At 40.5% G+C, this 19,010-nt stretch overlaps 1 protein-coding gene across 2 annotated transcripts; it reads right to left on the minus strand.

Annotated features, from left to right (window-relative positions):
• Window positions 1-2,076: 2,076 nt before the first annotated feature.
• trmt11 (tRNA methyltransferase 11) lies at window positions 2,077-18,676 on the minus strand. Of its 2 annotated transcripts, none has more exons than XM_085422408.1 (13): window positions 18,559-18,676; window positions 18,124-18,189; window positions 17,907-17,980; window positions 17,697-17,778; window positions 17,490-17,582; window positions 17,264-17,398; window positions 17,032-17,188; window positions 16,867-16,947; window positions 16,558-16,722; window positions 16,035-16,107; window positions 15,579-15,713; window positions 8,066-8,186; window positions 2,077-4,083 (listed from the first exon to the last, which is right to left on the minus strand). In XM_085422408.1, exons 1-13 carry the CDS (start codon window positions 18,634-18,636, stop codon window positions 3,943-3,945), a joined length of 1,401 nt encoding a protein of 466 aa, XP_085278534.1. In that variant the 5' UTR covers window positions 18,637-18,676; the 3' UTR covers window positions 2,077-3,942. The 2 variants fall into 2 exon arrangements, 1 of the variants encoding a protein (XP_085278534.1); XR_014913743.1 differs by lacking the exon at window positions 2,077-4,083 and adding an exon at window positions 9,424-14,931.
• Between the last annotated feature and the right edge of the window lie 334 nt (window positions 18,677-19,010).

The following is a 19,010-nucleotide window of genomic DNA, read 5'->3' on the forward strand; positions in this document are numbered from 1 at the left end:
TCTGTTTTTTTTCTGTGTGCTTTTTTTCTGAGCATGGTTTGAGTTTCACACAGCTGTGTGAGATGGGAATGGTGGTGATTTGTAGCACTATAATGGCTCTTCCTCTGCTGTGCTTCTCCTCCCAAACATTAAGATGACAGTTCTCACCTTACCTTGATCATTACTTACAAGAGCAAAGCCTGGTTTCACGGGGTGGATGAGGGCACCAAGTTGACCTGAGGGTGGGTGATGCAAGGCGAGAAAGGGTGGAGGACTTGCAGGTGTTCAAACTCCCCTGGCTATGGACAGGTGCACAGCACCTGCAGCACATATGTTAGTGTGTGTGTGTGTGTGTGTGTGTGTGTGTGTGTGTGTGTGTGTGTGTGTGTGTGTGTGTGTGTGTGTGTGTGTGTGTGTGTGTGTGCATGTGTGTTAGCTTAGGCAATCCTGTACACCAGCTGTGCACTATGAAGTTTCTCGCCGTCACACATTCATCACCCCTTCTGAAGCGCACACACCCACACAGGATTTACATACATACTGAAGCCCTCATGCATCAGGTGCTCCACACATTTCTGTGAAAAAAGGCCAACGTGTTAGCTCGTGTCGTGGGTCAGTAGGTGTATAATCACTTGCTATCTGTCACTAGCAAACAAATGCGTGGCACATCTTCAAGTCAGATCTGATGAGGACATCATGAGACAATACTGTGACCTCTGACCAGGGATCAGAGGAATGAGAAGATGTTGAAACAACGAGGGAACAAAGTGAAAAGAACAAAGCTAACAAAATTAAGCCCTCCAGCCACACTTTAGATGTCTCTTATTAACATTTTAGAAAGTGTTTGGCAGTGGATAAAAAAAATGGGTAAAAAGGAAATGTCATTGTTATGTGCTGGACACTTCCTGCTTCAGCGGGAAATCTATGCTGGAGCTACCAGTCCTTAACTGCAAACCCCTCTGAAACCTTATACTGCAACTTAGTGTTACCTTATGTGCATTTCTCTATAATTCTAACTATCCATCATGTTGCGGACCGGTCTGTTTAGCACCATTGATTCCTCCTGTGCATTTCTGGCTACTTTTTCGTTGCAGTTTTTGAATTTACCAGTGAGAGAATAAAATAATTGTCTAAATATAAGGAATCATTTTGATAGCATCAACACAAGGACTCACAAATGTCAGCAAATTCGTATCGGAAAGCAACCTACATGGTAATTAACACATACAGCACCCGCACAACCATGAATGCGAGTGAAAATGTGGGCTTGTTGTAGGCTCTACAAAGATTCAAGTCTTACGCTGTGGTACAGTACAACAAAACATTTTGTTAATGTGTTAATTCATATTTTTTAGACAGACAACTAGCTAGAAACTAGTGTATTTTATTGGGTCACGAATAGACTACATTTCATGTAGTTATCTTGCTGTGGCCCAGAGTTTGACTGAAATGTCTCATTTTTACTGTGTCCCACTTACGGGGTGCAAAGGCATCAGATTTTATATCCACAATCAATGACATTATTGCCATGCATGCAAAAAAAAATCCCAATAATAATAGTAATAGCAATAATGAGTCAAATAACTTTTTTGTTCAGTTCCAGTTGCATTCACCTTCTCCTTTGGATTCAAAATTTGCTTTCTAAATTGTTTTTGTGTGGAGAACCTGGGAGTCAGTTTGTTCTGATGCTAATAATTAGATTTAAGTCATCGATTGCATGCAAGTGTCCTAAGTGTGCCGTTTGTTGTCACTGATTCAGCAGGCTGAAGGTCACTTTCAGACTGAAGGGAGTTTAATCAGGAGTCATTGTTCCAAAACAGTGGACCTCCACTCCTTCAGGGGGTTCCCCTCTGAGAAACAAAAGAGAGGAGGAAAGGGGCAGAGGTGACCAAATGAGGAGCTGAAGAGAAGAACTGCTACAGGTCAAAAGGGAGGGATAAAAGATTTAGTATAAAGACATGAATGGAGCAGGAAGAGAACCATTGCTTAAAACCCCATCAAATAATATGTATATCACTACAAAAGGAGAAAGTAAAGAAGGAGGCATCTCTGTAATTATCAATCCAACCAGTGTTTGGAGTATGATTATATTTACAAGTTAGGTCTCGAATCATTTTATTATCACAGACCGACATCAGGAAACTGCTCTGCTGCAGTTAGCATCCAACATAAAACAAAACCAGATCTCGCAAGTACACACATGTATAAACATGGGCACAAACAGAATTTCCTCAGCGTCTGGACAACATTACGTGGTGTGTAGAGAGGAACCCCCCCTACATACCCTCCCTCTCTCTCCCTAATTATAGTCTGCATCACTGGAGTCTGAGGGCTCCTGAGAACTTGTTTTATCACTGTATTATGGAAGCACACACACACAGTAATAGACAGCATGTGCATTAAAACTACCATCTCCAACTAACAGTGTTCTTCTGTTGTGGTGAATATGGGAAGGAAAATACCAAGAGCAAGAGGGCAGAAGTGAAAAGTAAGGAAAGCCGAGGTCTCTGTCTTGTGGAATAATTTGATTTCGCTTGATGATGATGGACAACAAAAGGCCGCTGTGGGAACTGTAAACAACACGCACCGCAAACGGTGGTGAGCCGGGTATCATGTGATGGTGCCAGGAACTCTCCCTGTGAAGCAGGGCGAAGGGGAAGTGTGGTGGAAAGGCAGAGGCCCAACTGATAAACAGAGCAAAGGGGTAATGCACATGAGGGCCAGCTACGTCGCTCTCAGGAGATGAATAATGAGCCAGGCTGCATGTAAACTGTGGTCAGAAAACAACAAAAGCTGCTGACTAACTGTAGTGGTGGAGAAGTGGGGACGCCCTGTGATTTGGGCTCTTGCCTGCACAGGGAGGCCACCTAAACATGCTCCCTTACTCTGAGCCAAAGCAGAACCGTGGATATAAATGTCCATTCTGTTTTGTTCAATATGTGGGCTCTATGACAGAGTTAAAGTCGGTTAAACTGACAGAGCTAATGTAAAGATGAGGACAGAATTATTAGCACCCCTATGAAATTTAAATCTTTTGTTTAAGGATTTCCAAAGCGCTGTTCAACAGAGCAAGTCATTTTTAAGACAGGTTTTCCAAACATCCCAGTTTAATTTTGGATTCTTAGACACAGCTGTGGGTTGTACTATGGCTCAGTGAAATGGTCAGTTTCTCAGGGGGCTAATAATGTTGATCCTGGTCAATTTTGTTTGTTCTGAATTATTCTCTGGAATAATTTATCTTTTATGGGGAAAATCAGTATGGTTAGGAATGCTACGCTAAAAAACCCACTTTTTTAATAAAAATTTTTGACAGAAAATTTCAATTTTATAGGGCGGGTAATCATTTTGACCTCATCTGTATAAGATGCACTGGCATCATGGGGGTAAAATTATAGTAAATATGAGAAAATATAGACTCTTATCAATTTTACACATAAAGACCAGTTGCTAGGTAACAGAGAGTGTGAAAACACTTTTGGAATGTGGTTATGGCAGAGCTGTGTTATGACAGTGACATCAGCAATCATATATTTGGGTTTTTAGTATCTGAGCATGTGACATACATACATAGACACTGGTGTCTTCCAGGTAGAACGTTCCACATTATGAACTATGCACAACCTGCATCATGGATCCATGTTTTGGGGACTCTGGTCAATTCTTAATTACCACATTTTACAATTAACAGCTAAATTATAAATGTTACATTAGAAAATATTTGTTATAGAGATGCACTTCGTTTCCCTTTCTCTTACCCAATTTCAGACTCTCAAAAGTACCACTCAGAAAGAACACGCACATTTTTGGTTTATTTGCAAAGAAATAAAAAACAAATAGATTTTTTAAGAATGGGATAACTTGTTTTTCTTTTGAGAGCACTGACAACAATGCGCTGATTAAAAAGTTTCATCTTTTTTGATAAGACACTGAGGAAATTTGGTGATCTTCATCCCACTGATGCGTTCAGTCCCCGCTAACGTCAGATTTGTTGTTCTCCTTGGTGGACTTTTTGTTAAGTCCACTGAAGTACTTCTCTCTGAAGGCATTGTGACCCTGGTAGGCGCTGAAGCGGGGATCTGACAGATGGGCCAGGCTATCAAATTCCTGGAAAGAGACGCAGAGGTTACTGTTGAATCTGCTTAACTTAAAAATCTACAAGTTTCCCACAGATATTAAAACAAATTATTCCATTTACTAAAATATTCTTGCTGCTCCAACCAACATGACATCTTGCTAATAAAGTTTTCATTATGAATAACATATATTACATCTTGAAAACAAAGAAATGAAGTAAATAAATAAATGAACAAAATCAGAAACACCTGAATAAAAGGCAGCTTTTATTTTTGCTTTGCTAAATTCCTCCTACAAATCAACACAGTACTCTCTCACAAGGTGTGCACATGTCTGGCATGTTTATAGAATAGGAAGAGTTATGCGTATATTAATAATACACACACAGGTGATGAAATAAAGGAAAAATCTAAGGAGATGTGGAAAACTCAACACAAAAGACGCCTCGTGGCACGTATAATAATGCTGAGCAGGTGTTCCAGGTTTTGTATGGATGGGAGAAGGGAAAGACTTAAATGCTTCTGGAAAATTGGATTTTTCTAAGGTGCAGATGGCAAGCGTGCCAGTCTCAAAGGCTTCTCAGGTGGGCAGTGTTTTAACAGGAACAGTGACTAAAGTGGTATGTGGCTTTAGATCTGCAGGAAAGAGTACATAGTGGGTAACAAATTATGGCTTTGTGATGTTTGTGCATTAATGACATTAGATATTATTGTCAGAAGAAAAGAAGCTGCATGTGGAAAAAGTGCTGACAGCCTGTGAGGCATCCTTAACCATACTGCTGAGAAGTGCATGAGTATCATAAACAGCCCCAAAAATGAGGGGTTCTGTTGCGCTAACGTGACATCAATCATCCCAAGTTTGTTTTGATTGATCGTCTTTATCACATAAATGAAACATTTCCGTCCTGATTAGGGCTGAACGATATATCGCATTTGCGATAATATCGCGACATGATCAAGTGCAATTTTCTAACCGCAAAGGCTGCGATTATACTGCGATTATAAGGCTGTCCAAATTACTACCATATCCCAGAATTCATAGCGCGGCCCAGCCAAACTCCAGTTTCCAGCAATGGCGGCCGCTACTAAGTTTTAAAATTACTCATACTAATCTTTCTGGGTCACAAAATAAACTTTTAACATATTTTCAGGCGAGAAAGTAGTTGTGTAAACATCAAATATCTGCTCGGTTTATCAAGATATCCCATATTTGCAAAAGTGCTTCGACGTTTTCAGAGGCGTCTGCTACCCACCAGCTCGACAGCTAGCCGGGAGCTCGAGGGTTACTGATGCGGCCGAGAACGGCACAACTCCCGGCACATCATTTTCAGATCACCGCGGAGTTTCGCTGCTCGGGTTAAACGTAATATATAAGTCACTTAGACAACCTAAAAATGTTATTGTTGGGCTTTTTTCAGTGTTTTGTTTGTTCGTGAGTAAATCGGTTTGGCTGAGATTAAAGTTATTAGATTAGATAAAATAAAACTTTATTAATCCCCCGGGTGGGTTCCTCCTTGGTTTTCACACAGCTGACTAAACGTCAAACAGAAAACTTATTAAACAGAAGTATGAGACAGTCGAGAATTTACACCAGTGTCTGGTTATATTTTAGATAGCAAGAAGCAGACGGCCGAGTTTATTAAACTCCACCGAGACAGCGGTGACGCTAATCAGAACTAGACCGTCCAATTTCACGCCTTTAAATTTTAAAGGCGTGTTTGTGTGTGTGTTTATACAATTGCTATTATGTTTGCACTTTATGTGTAATGTTACTGACTGCAGAGATCAGTAAGATGTGTGTATTTTTTATTTATTAGTTTTATTTATTTAATATTATTTTTTAATTGAATGACTGTCTAGTAGTTCACAGATGTCGAAAAACTGAGTGTGGTAAAGCCACTGATTTTGTTTATGTATATTTCTGCAATCTGCACATTGTACTGACTTTCATTTTAATGTTTACACCAGGGTTCCTTGTCAGCACTTTATGCTCAGATGTTTGTAAGCTAAAAATAAACTATTGTGTATGTTCAAATATACTGTTGTGATTGAAGAAGTTAAATAAAAATGTCAGTCATCAATTCATGCATCACCTCATGTCATCATAACAGAGGTCTGTCTTCCAGGAAAGAACAGTTTAAAATTAATGTAATATAGTATTGGCCATACTATATGATGTATTGCTTGTCTTTGTTTAATAATACAGAAGACAAAGACCTTAAAAAATAATCGCATATCGCATCGCAATCGCAATATTGGGGCAAAAAATCGCAATTAGATTATTTTCCATAATCGTTCAGCCCTAGTCCTGATTGCAGTGGTCTCTCCCTTGATGAGAATGTCCCCATCCATGCAGCAAAAGAGAGGGAGCACTGAATGTGCTTTAAGTATGAAAATAATGTGTATCATATGCTGTGGCCTTTGCAGCCACCAAATCTCAACTGAACTCAACACCCGTAGGACACAACTCTCCACAACCATCATCAAAACACCAACTGAGGGAATAGGACTGGGAAAAATGGCTGATCCCTCCAGTAGTGCTTCACAAGCACACAAGACTGTTTATCTGTTACCCAGCTGAAAATCAGCTGTTGTGAATCTCAGTTTTACCTCCACTATTAAGGTAAATGAGGTGAGTTGAGAAATGATGACTCCAATCCTGGGGCCTGTAATTTGTCAAAGACACCCCCTCTTTGCTTGCCGATGCTGCCAAGCAACCTGGAAACGTTTTTTATTGCCATTCTGAGGAAAAGATTCAGGTTTAAAAGGTAAAAAGACTGACAACATAAGCACGACCCCAGAGTGATGAGGATAAAAAGACGTGACTACAAAATTGGCACAGAAGACAACAGTGGTTCTTTACTCTTTCAGGTGGAGAGTTACATATACTGAATGTAAAAAATGAGGTGAATGACAAGCGGTCTGGGTAACCAAACAAATTTTGTAACACCGCATAAATAAGAAGAGGTGAGGTTTCTTTACGGAGCTTTACAGGAAACCTTCAAAACAATTAGGCCAACTCCTCCACTGTCAAAACCGGGAAACTGCGGACACACGCATAGAAAAGTGTTGACACACATCAGGCTGCGAATCCTGACGAGCGCGTGCAGATAGGTGCAGACGGAGGCCAATTTGAAAAAACAAACAAACTACAAAACAAAACAAAAAAACTCTACAGACCTGAGCTACAGATACCAGTCAGATAACCTCACACAACGTGTCTCGGTGTGTGCGTGTCATACCAGGCGCTTTATGGGAGCAATTTGGGGTTTTGAAGCGGAATGGATGTCAGATCCAAAGATGGATTGTTTTCCATACAATGTGTGATTATGCCTTTTAGGGTTCCAGTATAAAAGAAATGAGCCAATCACAGCCAGATGGTGAGGATTTACCCGAGACAGACAGAGAGACACCATCACTTCCAGCGGGAGACATGTAAAAGAACACACATACGCGCATACTACATCCGTCTCATGACGCGTGCGTTCATGACAAGAAAAAAAAAAACTCCATGAAAAAACATTAAACGCATGAAGGAACAGGCAGGCGGACACATGTTCTCATTTTACTAGAAGAAAAAGAAGTTATATCAGTTTATGTGTGTTTCATGCACACACATAAACAAATTCTGCAGCACGCACACAAATTTGGTCTGCTGTGAAGATATGAGGTCATTTGTAATGATGCAACCACAATAGATAACCTAAAAACAACATATTTAGCTAGTTGTGATGAAAATGTGCACTTTAAAATCCCTTGGCTTCATCTGGACAGTAACTGGATGAATGACATCACCTGAAGCAAACAGCTAACAGAATGAAAAATAATGACAAATGCCATCTATTTAATTGTTCTAATCAGCATCCAACGCAGCCTGATTTACTGCATTTGCTATCATGTGACGACAAACAGCATGTCCTCGCACTGGAACTGGAAAATATTTTTCTTCTCTGTAAATTAGGCAACTGATTCATTTTGTTTCATCTCTTACACAAACACCCACATGGACACACCTCTGGTTCTTTGATCTTTTCCATGGTGATCAGACGCCGTGAGGTGTGGCTTGAGAGTGTCTGCTCACAGTTGCTGATGAGCTGGAGACATGGATGAAGAGGAACCATCTCCTCGCAGTACCTGGAAAGAGTCCCCACACACACACACACACACACACACACACACACACACACACACACACACACACACACACACACACACACACACACACACACACACACACACACACACACACACACACACACACACGCTACAGATCAGTTTAAATGAGGAGGAAACAAAGAGACAGAAATATAAAGCTAAACCAATATCCATCATCTGACTCTAATAAATTTTGATTGTACGCATCTAAAAGTCTGAATGAGAGGAAGTGTAAGTCCCTTGTGATAACAATGCGCTACAGATGTCATCTGGAGGCCATTAAAAGGCTGCCAGGACACACAGTAATTCTGTCAAGATTACTACCTAACTTTTGCCAGCTCTTTGGGGGTTTTTTCAGCGCGCTCTAATGTCTTTCTTTGCTCTGTGTGTGCTTCTTTCTGTTTCTCAGATAAACACAAAACATTCAAGAGGTTCGGTGCCACAACGGCTGGCGAGGCTAAGGTAGCTCGTTTTGTGTGAAGATGAAGGTGGAAAAAGTGAGGTGACCTGTCGGGTTGGCTGCTGGCTCTGTCATCGCCGGCCAGGCAGGGTTAGGGCGTATTAACGGCAGCTGATGTATGTGTTTGCATATTTGTGTCAGTAGCACTTTCTCCGAACTACCGTCACGCCAGCAACTCAGTCTGATTTGTGCATGACTGTTTGCCTTGTTGCCATGGCGGCAGTTGGGGCTCTGGGGTAATGGGATGTTTGGTTGTCGTGGTGACTGGGCAGTGATGCAGCCAGGCAGCAATTCTGAGCTGCCAATCAGGTGCTCAGTATTTCTACCGCACAAATGAACTGCATCATGACAAGGATGAGTTTCTTGTTTTTCCATCCCTATTTCTCTTTGTAATTACAACGTACCATGTTACTAACAGCCTATTTTATTTAACGACTTGTTTCCTTTAAATTACTTTTTCTTAATTATTGAGATTCAAAAGATGAGATGGCTTTGATCTCCTGCCCTAGCTCTTTTTTCCCCTTTCACATCAGTTTTTTTAACTTTCATCACGCGAGCCCATTTTTGTGTGTTTGACATTCTTGTTTTGTCTGGACAGGTATTTAAGATTCACAGTAAAACTGGTTCGAGACTTATCAACATTAAGATTTCGCACATTTCTAATGGGAAACTGTAATAAATTAGTAAATAAACAAAATGATTTTTTTTTTAAAAAGCAATAGAGTTAAACAGTTTGGCTCACTCACTATAACTCACCACAGAGTGAACAAATGGATAGTCCAAACACAGTCTGTATATAAATGATAGCTGTAGACTTCCGGGGCCAGATTTACTAACACTCCACCAGCACGAACAAAAAAAGAAGAGAAGAAGAAACAGTAGTGTTTGTATTTATAAAGACAAAATTGCATTTAAATGGTGGAAATAACTCAGATTTTTGTGACTGACCCCATTGCACCAAGTGCGCAAACTTATTTACTAATGTTTGCAAAACAGAATTTATTACTAATTATAACAGAAAAAAAACACGTCTTATTATTTGCGCTTGGTTTTGAAATGAACTGACCGTGCCTGTGCTTAGAAAACAGCGCAACTTCTGTAAATCAACCAGAAACTAACCACACCTATGAGAGCTATATGGGGTTTGCACTGACACATTATTTTGCCCCGTTTCAGTGCTGCACCCTTAATCTATCACCAAGGTCTGAGTTGCAAGTTGCAAGTATTTCTTGTTTACAGACTGATGTTCACGTTGCCAATAGACAGGTCGCAGCTTCTGGGTACTACAGGTATTGCTTCCAAGTGTCTACTTTACTGTAACTGACAGAGAAGACTTGCTGTTTAAGTTCAACAGTTTAACTAAAAATTACAACGGTACTGTTGCATCACACTGAATGTAGAAGCATGCAAAAGCTTAATTATTGCTATACGATTTCTCTGGAAACTTAAACTCGACTAAGAAATTACAATCTGAAAATGTCACCACTACTCATTTATTCATCTAATATTACCTCTGACTATGCAGCTGATTCATATATTTACTTCCCTTATTTATGCTGTAATTAGCTCACTTTATGGCTTTGATGATGGATAACACATCATCCGTCTCAATACTTTTTCTTCATTTATTTTTTGAGGGCAGAAAAGGAAGAGAGTTTAAGCGGTCTGACCTGGTCTAGGCTCTGTCTTTTGCTGACAGGACTCTGTGTCCCCTGTCATCACACACACACTGCCCCCATTTTCATGAGGCAGACGGACACACACACACACACACACACACAGAGTCCCCACTGTTTCTATCACAGCCACTGCCGCAGATACACACACACATGTATGTGGGGGTATTGGAAACCTGATATCTCCCCTGTAGAGCCCCAGATTAGACCCAGGAGACAGGCTGCGTCTGGGTTTATACACACAGACACACATATCCAACAACACAAACACACACACTCACAGATCAGCCTGCACACCATAGAGACATAGTTCATATATGTGACTTGCCTGGCCTCAGATGTTTATTTTGGCACGGCGCTCTGACAGGCACCGGGTCAAGCACCGATGAGATGAGTAGCAAAGACAAATGTGTGAACATGGTGACACAAACGTGTGCACGTGCGCGTACACGGGACCACACACACACACACATTCGTGCATATGTTTCGATGCGTGCAGAAACACAAAGCGGCTAAATGGATAAAAGTCAAAGGGTTGCAAACTGATGTCTCTCAGTCACAAGGATACAATAATAGCCGGTGACTGGATCCGTGATTATCCCATCTGCTTCCTGGTCTTTTAATGAGTGACCAGAAAGAGTTTGAGCCCCGTGGCGCTTTTCCTCGCCTAACGTCCGTTTCTGCCTTAGTTTGTTGTGGTTCATATCTACACAAATGAACACCTGCACTGAGAGTCAGCACTTCGCTTTCTGCAAACGCACAGAAGCTTTAACAATACACAACTTTGTCTCTGATGAGCCGTCTTAGGCAGCATATAAAGTGCACATTGCTGTCAGTTGTGGTTTGCCGTGGCCCAGCTGTATGGGCAAGAAAGCCTCGGCACACCTGAACATTACTGTAATCCACACAGGTGGTTAGACATGGGAATCAGAATAAAGGGAAATACCCTAAGATAGTAGAAGGTCCTTTGTGAGTGTACAAATCCAGTAAAACACTGTCGTCTGTCTCTCGGGTTCACTTTTCCCTTAATAAAAATCACAAAGCCAGTTTTAATTATAGACAGTAATCAGTCATTTTTATAAAATGTAATAGTGTCTGCTATGTATTCCCTCTTTGCTTCATATTGTTTAGTTATTTGGGTAATTAATTAGGCCAAAAACAAATTGAAACCTCGTCGATTGTGCTTACAACAGGCCTGCATTGTGCACTTCTGGTTTATGGTGTAAGCCTGCCCCCTATTGTACAGATCATTATTTAAAGAAAGGCAAAGACAAAACTATTTCCAAACTGAGATGATGAGGTTTGAGCTTAAAATCTGGATTCCGAATTCAAAACTGTTGTTGGTAATCAACAATAACTAAACATGCAGTTGCCATCTTATCTTGCAGTTGCCCTCTGGACCCAGTGGAGGTGGTGAGTGACAGGAGAACGGCGGCTAAGCTGTCATCCCTGTTGGACAACATCTCCCACCCCATGCAGCAGACTGTGACAGCACTGAGCAGCTCCTTCAGTGGGAGACTGCGGCACCCACGGTGTGGGACGGAGAGATTTCGCAGGTCTTTCCTCCCCACTGCTGTCAGACTCCATAATAAAGACTTTAACTGATCAAGCACACACATCCATACATATGCAATAATACCAAGTGCAATAATCCTTTCTGTCATCGTTGTATTTTTACTCAGTTGTATATAGTATTTGTATTTGTATTCTATTTTTATCTTATTGTATATTTATTTTATTTTATTCTACTGTATATAGTATTTTATTTTATTCTATTCTGTACAGTTGTGTACTGTATTTATTCTTATTGTATTCTAATTTTTGCCTCATAACTTTTGCACTGTCCACTTCCTGCTGTGACAAAACAAATTTCCCACGTGTGGGACTAATAAAGGTTATCTTATCTTATCTTATCTTATCTTATCTTATCTTATCTTATCTTGGCAGTAACGCACCAGCTCACCTTACAAAGCCCTGGTGTTTCCTTATAACTTGTTATAGTCCAAGAATATTGTAATGAATCCTGAAATCCTAACTCAGTGTTCTTTACAGCAGTGAAAAGGGGAATAAAGGAAAAAGAAATTACTAATGTTGTAAATAAGTATAATTACAAAGCATCCACTGACTGCAATGATACTGATATGAAGATTGCTATGAAGGTTTTAAAAGCATCTCAGAGCCGCTAAAAGTCCACACAATATAAAAATATTTTAAATTGTGTCACTGTATAAAATTGAGGATAGACACCACTTCAAAGATTATAGGCTTGTTTCTAAACTCCCACAATTCTTCAAGCCTCTAGAAAAACTGTTCAATAACCGATTCAACAAATTATTCGATACATTTAAATTACTCCCCGACAGTCAGTATGGATTCAGTTCAACATCACCATCATTAACTGAATCAAGCGAAGAGATTACAGATGCTATTGTTTAGAAACGGTATGCAATTGGAGGACTTCAAGATCTTTTAAAAACATTTGATACAATCAGTCATGACATATTAATTACGGGTTATATTGCACTGAGTAAAAAAACATTTAATTAATACATGTTTTTTGTGAAGCTGTGTGAATACTCCTGTAACTGCTTGGACTCTGTATGTGGTTTCCTCCAGGGTTCTGTATTGGCTCCACACATGATCATTATTTAAATAAATGGTATTTGTAAGATACATGATGAATTAAAATCAGTTTAAGTCAAAGATGTACAAAAATATGGTTTTTACACGGTATAGCGAGAAGTTAGGGCTTTGACCCACTATTTATACACTTTGTGTTTGCACATGTGTATTGATATGTATATATGTCAATCCAAATACACCTAACAAGTAGGGCTGCTCAATTAATCGAATTTTAATCACGATTACGATCTGGGCTTTCAACGATCATTAAAAATGACTGAGCCGATTATTAGCCCCTCCCTCGTGCTTTACTCTCACGCTGCTCCATGTGGCAAATCAAGCGCACCTCTCTGCATTTCGAACACGTGTCACAACAATTTTGAGGACCGAGGGAAGCTCGGAAAGCTAAGCAGAAGTTATTTGGAGAGGAGAGTGACTGCCGTTGGTTGAAAAGAGAGGTAAAAAAAAAAACTTCAGTGGTGTGGAAACATTATGGGTTCGCGGAGTCAGACGTGGATCAAGTAGACACAGTGTGTAAACTTTGCTACAGTGTAGCTGCACCACAGAGCAACACTGCAAAGTTCACTAAACATAGATGTTTACATTTTTCATTTATTTTTTATATTGCAAACATTTGCACTGTTATCAGTATTTGCACACTATTTTATATTATTTTTTGACAATCTTTAAAGTCATTATTCAATACATTGTTATTGTTAAATAAATATCGTCAAATAATCGAGATCTCAATTTCAGTGAAAATAATCGTGATTATCATTTTTGCCATAATCGAGCAGCCCTACTAACAAGTTTAAAAGGACATATTCATGACTGGATAGGGCATAAACAAGAAGCAAAAATGATGCTTATTAGTTAGTTATTACTATTTCAAAAAAACATTAGCTTGTTGATGCCCTCGGGTGACACTGCATTAAAAACATTATGTGTAAACACAGTCAGCCATGCCATCCATAAATGCAGGTTACAGCTCTATCATGCAAAGAAGCAAAGATATGTGAAAATGCCCCAGAAACACTGCTGTATATTATACACTGAACAAAAATATAAACGCAACACTTTTGTTTTTGCTCCCATTCCCCATGGGATGGACGTAGAGACCTAAAATTCATTCCAGATACACAATATAACCATCCCTCCCAAACAGTGGTCACAAATCAGTCCAAATGTGTGGTAGTGGGCACATCTGCTATATTGAGATAATCCATCCCACCTCACAGGTGTGCCACATCAGGATGCTGATCTGACATCATGAGTAGTGCACAGGTGTACCTCAGACTGCCCACAACAAAAGGCCACCCTGGAATGTGCAGTTTTTTGCGCTATTGGGGATCTGGGGACCCAGAACCGGTCAGTATCTGGTGTGACCACCATTTGCCTCATGCAGTGCAACACATCGTCGCATGGAGTCTATCAGATTGTCAATTGTGGCCTGTGGAATGTTGGTCCACTCCACTTCAATGGCTGTGCGAGGTTGTTGGGTATTCGTGGGAACTGGTACACGCTGTCGTATACGCCGGTCAAGCACATCCCGAACATGCTCAATGGGTGACATGTCCGGTGAGTATGCTGGCCATGCAAGAACTGGGACATTCTCAGCTGCCATCTGCCCTGAACAATGTGAACCATGATTCATCCGTGAAGCGCACACCTCTCCAACGTGCCAGACGCCATCGAATGTGAGCATTTGCCCACACAAGTCTGTTACGGCGAAGAGCTGGAGTCAGGACGACGGGCATGCAGTTGAGCGTCCCTGAGACGGTTTCTGACAGTTTGTGCAGAAATTGTTTGGTTGTGCAAACCAATTGTTCCAGCAGCTGTCTGGGTGGCTGGTCTCAGACGATCTTGGAGGTGAACCTGCTGGATGTGGAGGTCCTGGGCTGGTGTGGTTACACGAGGTCTGCGGTTGTGAGGCCGGTTGGATGTGCTGCCATATTCTCTGAAACGCCTGTGGAGACGGCTTATTGTTGAGAAATGAACATTCAATGCACGGGCGACAGATCTGGTTGACATTCCTGCTGTCAGCATGCCAATTGCACACTCCCTCATTGCTTGTGGCATCTGTGGCATTTTGCTGTGAGACAAAACTGCACATTCCAGGGTGGCCTTTTGTTGTGGGCAGTCTGAGGTACACCTGTGCACTACTCATGATGTCAGATCAGCATCCTGATGTGGCACACCTGTGAGGTGGGATGGATTATCTCAATATAGCAGATGTGCCCACTACCACACATTTGGACTGATTTGTGACCACTGTTTGGGAGGGATGGTTATATTGTGTATCTGGAATGAATTTTAGGTCTCTACGTCCATCCCATGGGGAATGGGAGCAAAAACAAAAGTGTTGCGTTTATATTTTTGTTCAGTGTATTTGCTTTGAATGCACTGAAAAAGCAGAAGCTTTCAGCTCCCCTCTTATTCAGAAATTGGCATCAGATGTCTTTCTGACGCCACCCCAAAATGCTAACAATTACGAAGTTCTACAAATTTAAGTACTGACAAGTTAACTGGTAAGTTACCTCCTACACTGAACAGATTTATCATCACTCTGAAAATGTGTATGACTAGGTGATGATGCCAAGTCTGTTTACTCACTCTGGCCTGTAGACAGGCAGCCAGTAGACGAGCCTCCCTCCCATGACCAGGTGGTGGGCGGAGAAGTTTAACAGATCTGTGAAGATGTCACTCAGGTGGTACGCCTGTGAGACTGGGACGTGAGACTCTTCAAAACTGTGCAGAATATTGAAAAAAAAATACAACATTTAGAACAGAGCAGTGATGGCAAAACTTTGTGGTTTTATTTGGCATTTCATGTACTAGTTTCCTCAGGACTAAACATTGGACTGATCCCCCAGTTATTTATATATGTATATGTATATATATGTATATATATGTATATATATATATATATATATATATATATATATATATATATATATAGATAGATAGATAGATAGATAGATAGATAGATAGATAGATAGATAGATAGATAGATAGATAGATAGATAGATAGATAGATGTTGGTATAACTATAATATGTGATGAACTTACACGCCTTCAGCAGGTTTAGCAATGTCCTTGTGGGAGCCTGTTCTCCTCGTGGCTTCCCGGATACCGTATGGAGCTAACAAGAAAAGTCACACAGTGAGTATCAAAAAAATAAAACAAGAAGAGTTTTCTTCCTGTTTACGAAGAACACAGACAGAATAGATGTAGCTGAGGAACATGCTAGCTGCAGTACTGCTACTCAAATTCTAAAGAAACATCAAAAATCTTGGAGTGTCCATAAGCTGAAGAGCCACACAAAACATAAAAAGATGATCCATGAAACAGGCAGAAATAATGTGTTCAACAGACTCTAATGAGAAGCACATAATTTTCAAATTACAGCCTGAACCATAGCTAAAGCGTTTCACTCCCTGTCAGAATCCTGATAATTGCATATTTTCACAACATTTTTTATGTATTTGTAACAGCTCAAAGAAACAATCAAATCTAAAGAATAACAGAGATATTTAATGAAAGGAGATGTTAAATCCCTTGTGGTCTGGTTAGGGTGAACTAAAGGACCTACGGTCAGTAACGATAGCATCAAACAGAGCAGCATCCCTCCACGCAGGCTTGGAGGCATCAGACACCATCACGTCCACGTACATCTTCTGTGCCCCGTACTGCCGCAGGTTGGCTCTGATGTTCTCGTCGGGCCCTCGCCACTTTTGGTTTTTACGGCTTGACCGACCTAAAAGACAAAAGGCACCATCAGCAAATCTGAACAGGGGACTGATCTGATTCAAATAGAAAAACAGCATAAAATAAAACTGCAATCCTTAACCTGTAACACTTCAACTGCTGCAGGGTGTAATCTCTAATGAGCAGAGCTTACCTTTCCCGTGAATAGTGTTGTAATCAATGTCAGTTCCACATACATAAGCTCCAAAATGAGAACACGCAACCAGCAGGCTCCCTAAAACACATTGACTCACATTAAAGTATTTACTTTGCTGTCTATAGCTGTCTGTGGGGGGAAGCAACGACTGGATTAACTTACCTGTGCCTACAAATGGGTCAAAAACTAGGTCATCCTGTTTGACCCTGGCGTGGTTGGCCATGATGAATGAGAGGCCAGCGTCCATGCTGGTGTTTCCTATGAAGTGTCTGTTCTTCACACTGTGGGAGCGAATCAGATCACGCTGACCGTCTGCTATCTGTAAAATGGAAGAGTTCAGCTGTAGATCGCTCCACATTCATTTAATGTACACAAGTAGCAAAATGCATCTTACCCATCTGCCGAAGTAGATGTAATTGGGATCCTCGGGGATATTGTTGGGGTCTGTGCCGTAATCCTCTAATAAGCAGAAGATGTGCTGGGGATTCTTAAGGCTTACTGTCCCCTCAAAGGGAAGATACTCCAAGGCCTGGTGAGATTGCATTTTACTATTAGTATTATTATTATTTTATGTGCATATTTATATGTTTTTACATGCACTCGCACATCTAAATACTTACATCGATCCTTTTGATTCTGTCTGCAAACAGCAAAGTTTTGTTGAATGTGTAGACGTTTATCCTGTATGTGGAGTCTTTGTGCATGAATGGACTCTGCAGGGAATGAAGAGCAGAAACAGAAATGAAATGTGTTATTGTGTATTTCATACACTTGCAAAAATCTGTCTTTCCAACAGAATAGTATGATACAAACTCTAAACAACAAACCATGATTTCTGAGGGGAAGTTCAGAAGGGATGTTCTGAGTTCACTGTGTGTTTGCCCGTGGCCCCACAGTTCAAAAGCAGACCTAGAACGACAACCCAACATGAACTAAAGCCACATCTCAGCCAGTCTTGAATCTGTGCAGCATACAGTTATTCCATCAGTAGAGATGTGGCTCTTTCACTTTCCTAACTGCAAAGCTTAAACACTTACTTTGTACACACAGATCTGGCCATGATGCTGTGGACATCTTCCTCAGACAAACCATCCAGGCACCAGAAAGGAGACTACGGAGAAGAGGAGAGATGTGGAGTGACTGCCGGGAAATGTGAGATCTACTAAAGAGAAACATCACCATTCTGCTGCCAATAATCAATGTCTTAGATTAGAATAGAGAGTCAGATTAGAATAAGCCCCTCAACATGCAAACCTTTTCTCTGAAGTTTTCACAGGGATGAAATGGTTTCCCTCTGAGAGCCAGCAGAGCTTTTATTTCCTACATAAGACGGCATATAAAGCGAGAATATTAATGTTATACAAAACAGAAGAATCACATATGAAATATTAAATTAAATTACTACAAACTGTTTCTATGTGATGTAGGCATAAAATAATGCCATAAAACAACGCAATATGCTCTATCTGCCAGACCATTGCTCAAGTTTGATGTATTGCTGTGATCAAATTGTAGACATCTCGTCTCCAAAAGTAGGTTACTTTTTTGTTTGTTATGGGCTCATACTTTGAATGAGCCCAACACAAACCGAGAGTCAGAGGAGACTCCAGTCTGCAAATTATCGCTTTTTACACGAACAGTTAATCACTCTGAACCAAAGAGAAACCGACAATATCTGATGCTTGTTACCGGTAACCTGAAGTCTAGATTATCCTGGGCAAGATGCAATAAATACTGGAGGCATGATCGACTACTGAAGGCAGCCATTGTTGTCGCAATTTAAAAATACGTCCGGCTTGAAACCGAGCTCTGACACAAAGTACCGCTTGGGGACTGTAGTTCTATAAATGGCAGAAAAATTAGGTACTGTGTTTCATTTAGCTATGATACACTCGTATTAAGTTTTGTACTGCCGCTGTTTTATGCTAACATTATCATACATAAGCACAGGTGAATACTTCGTTTTTAATGTTATTTTGCAACCTTTATTTGCATTAAAAAAACTCCTTATCACTTTTTTCATAAACCTGTGTGTATGTGTCTTTTTAATGTCACAAGTAAGCAAATTTTTGTCATCAGTACACATCGGTATGCTTTACTATTCTGGTCATACATGTGTGGATAAAGTCTGTAATCTGCTT

Source organism: Rhamphochromis longiceps, linkage group LG11 (genome assembly GCF_057381845.1).
Source record: "Rhamphochromis longiceps isolate RC_006_pf linkage group LG11, R_longiceps_female_GT1.1, whole genome shotgun sequence".
NCBI classification, from domain to species: domain Eukaryota; kingdom Metazoa; phylum Chordata; class Actinopteri; order Cichliformes; family Cichlidae; genus Rhamphochromis; species Rhamphochromis longiceps.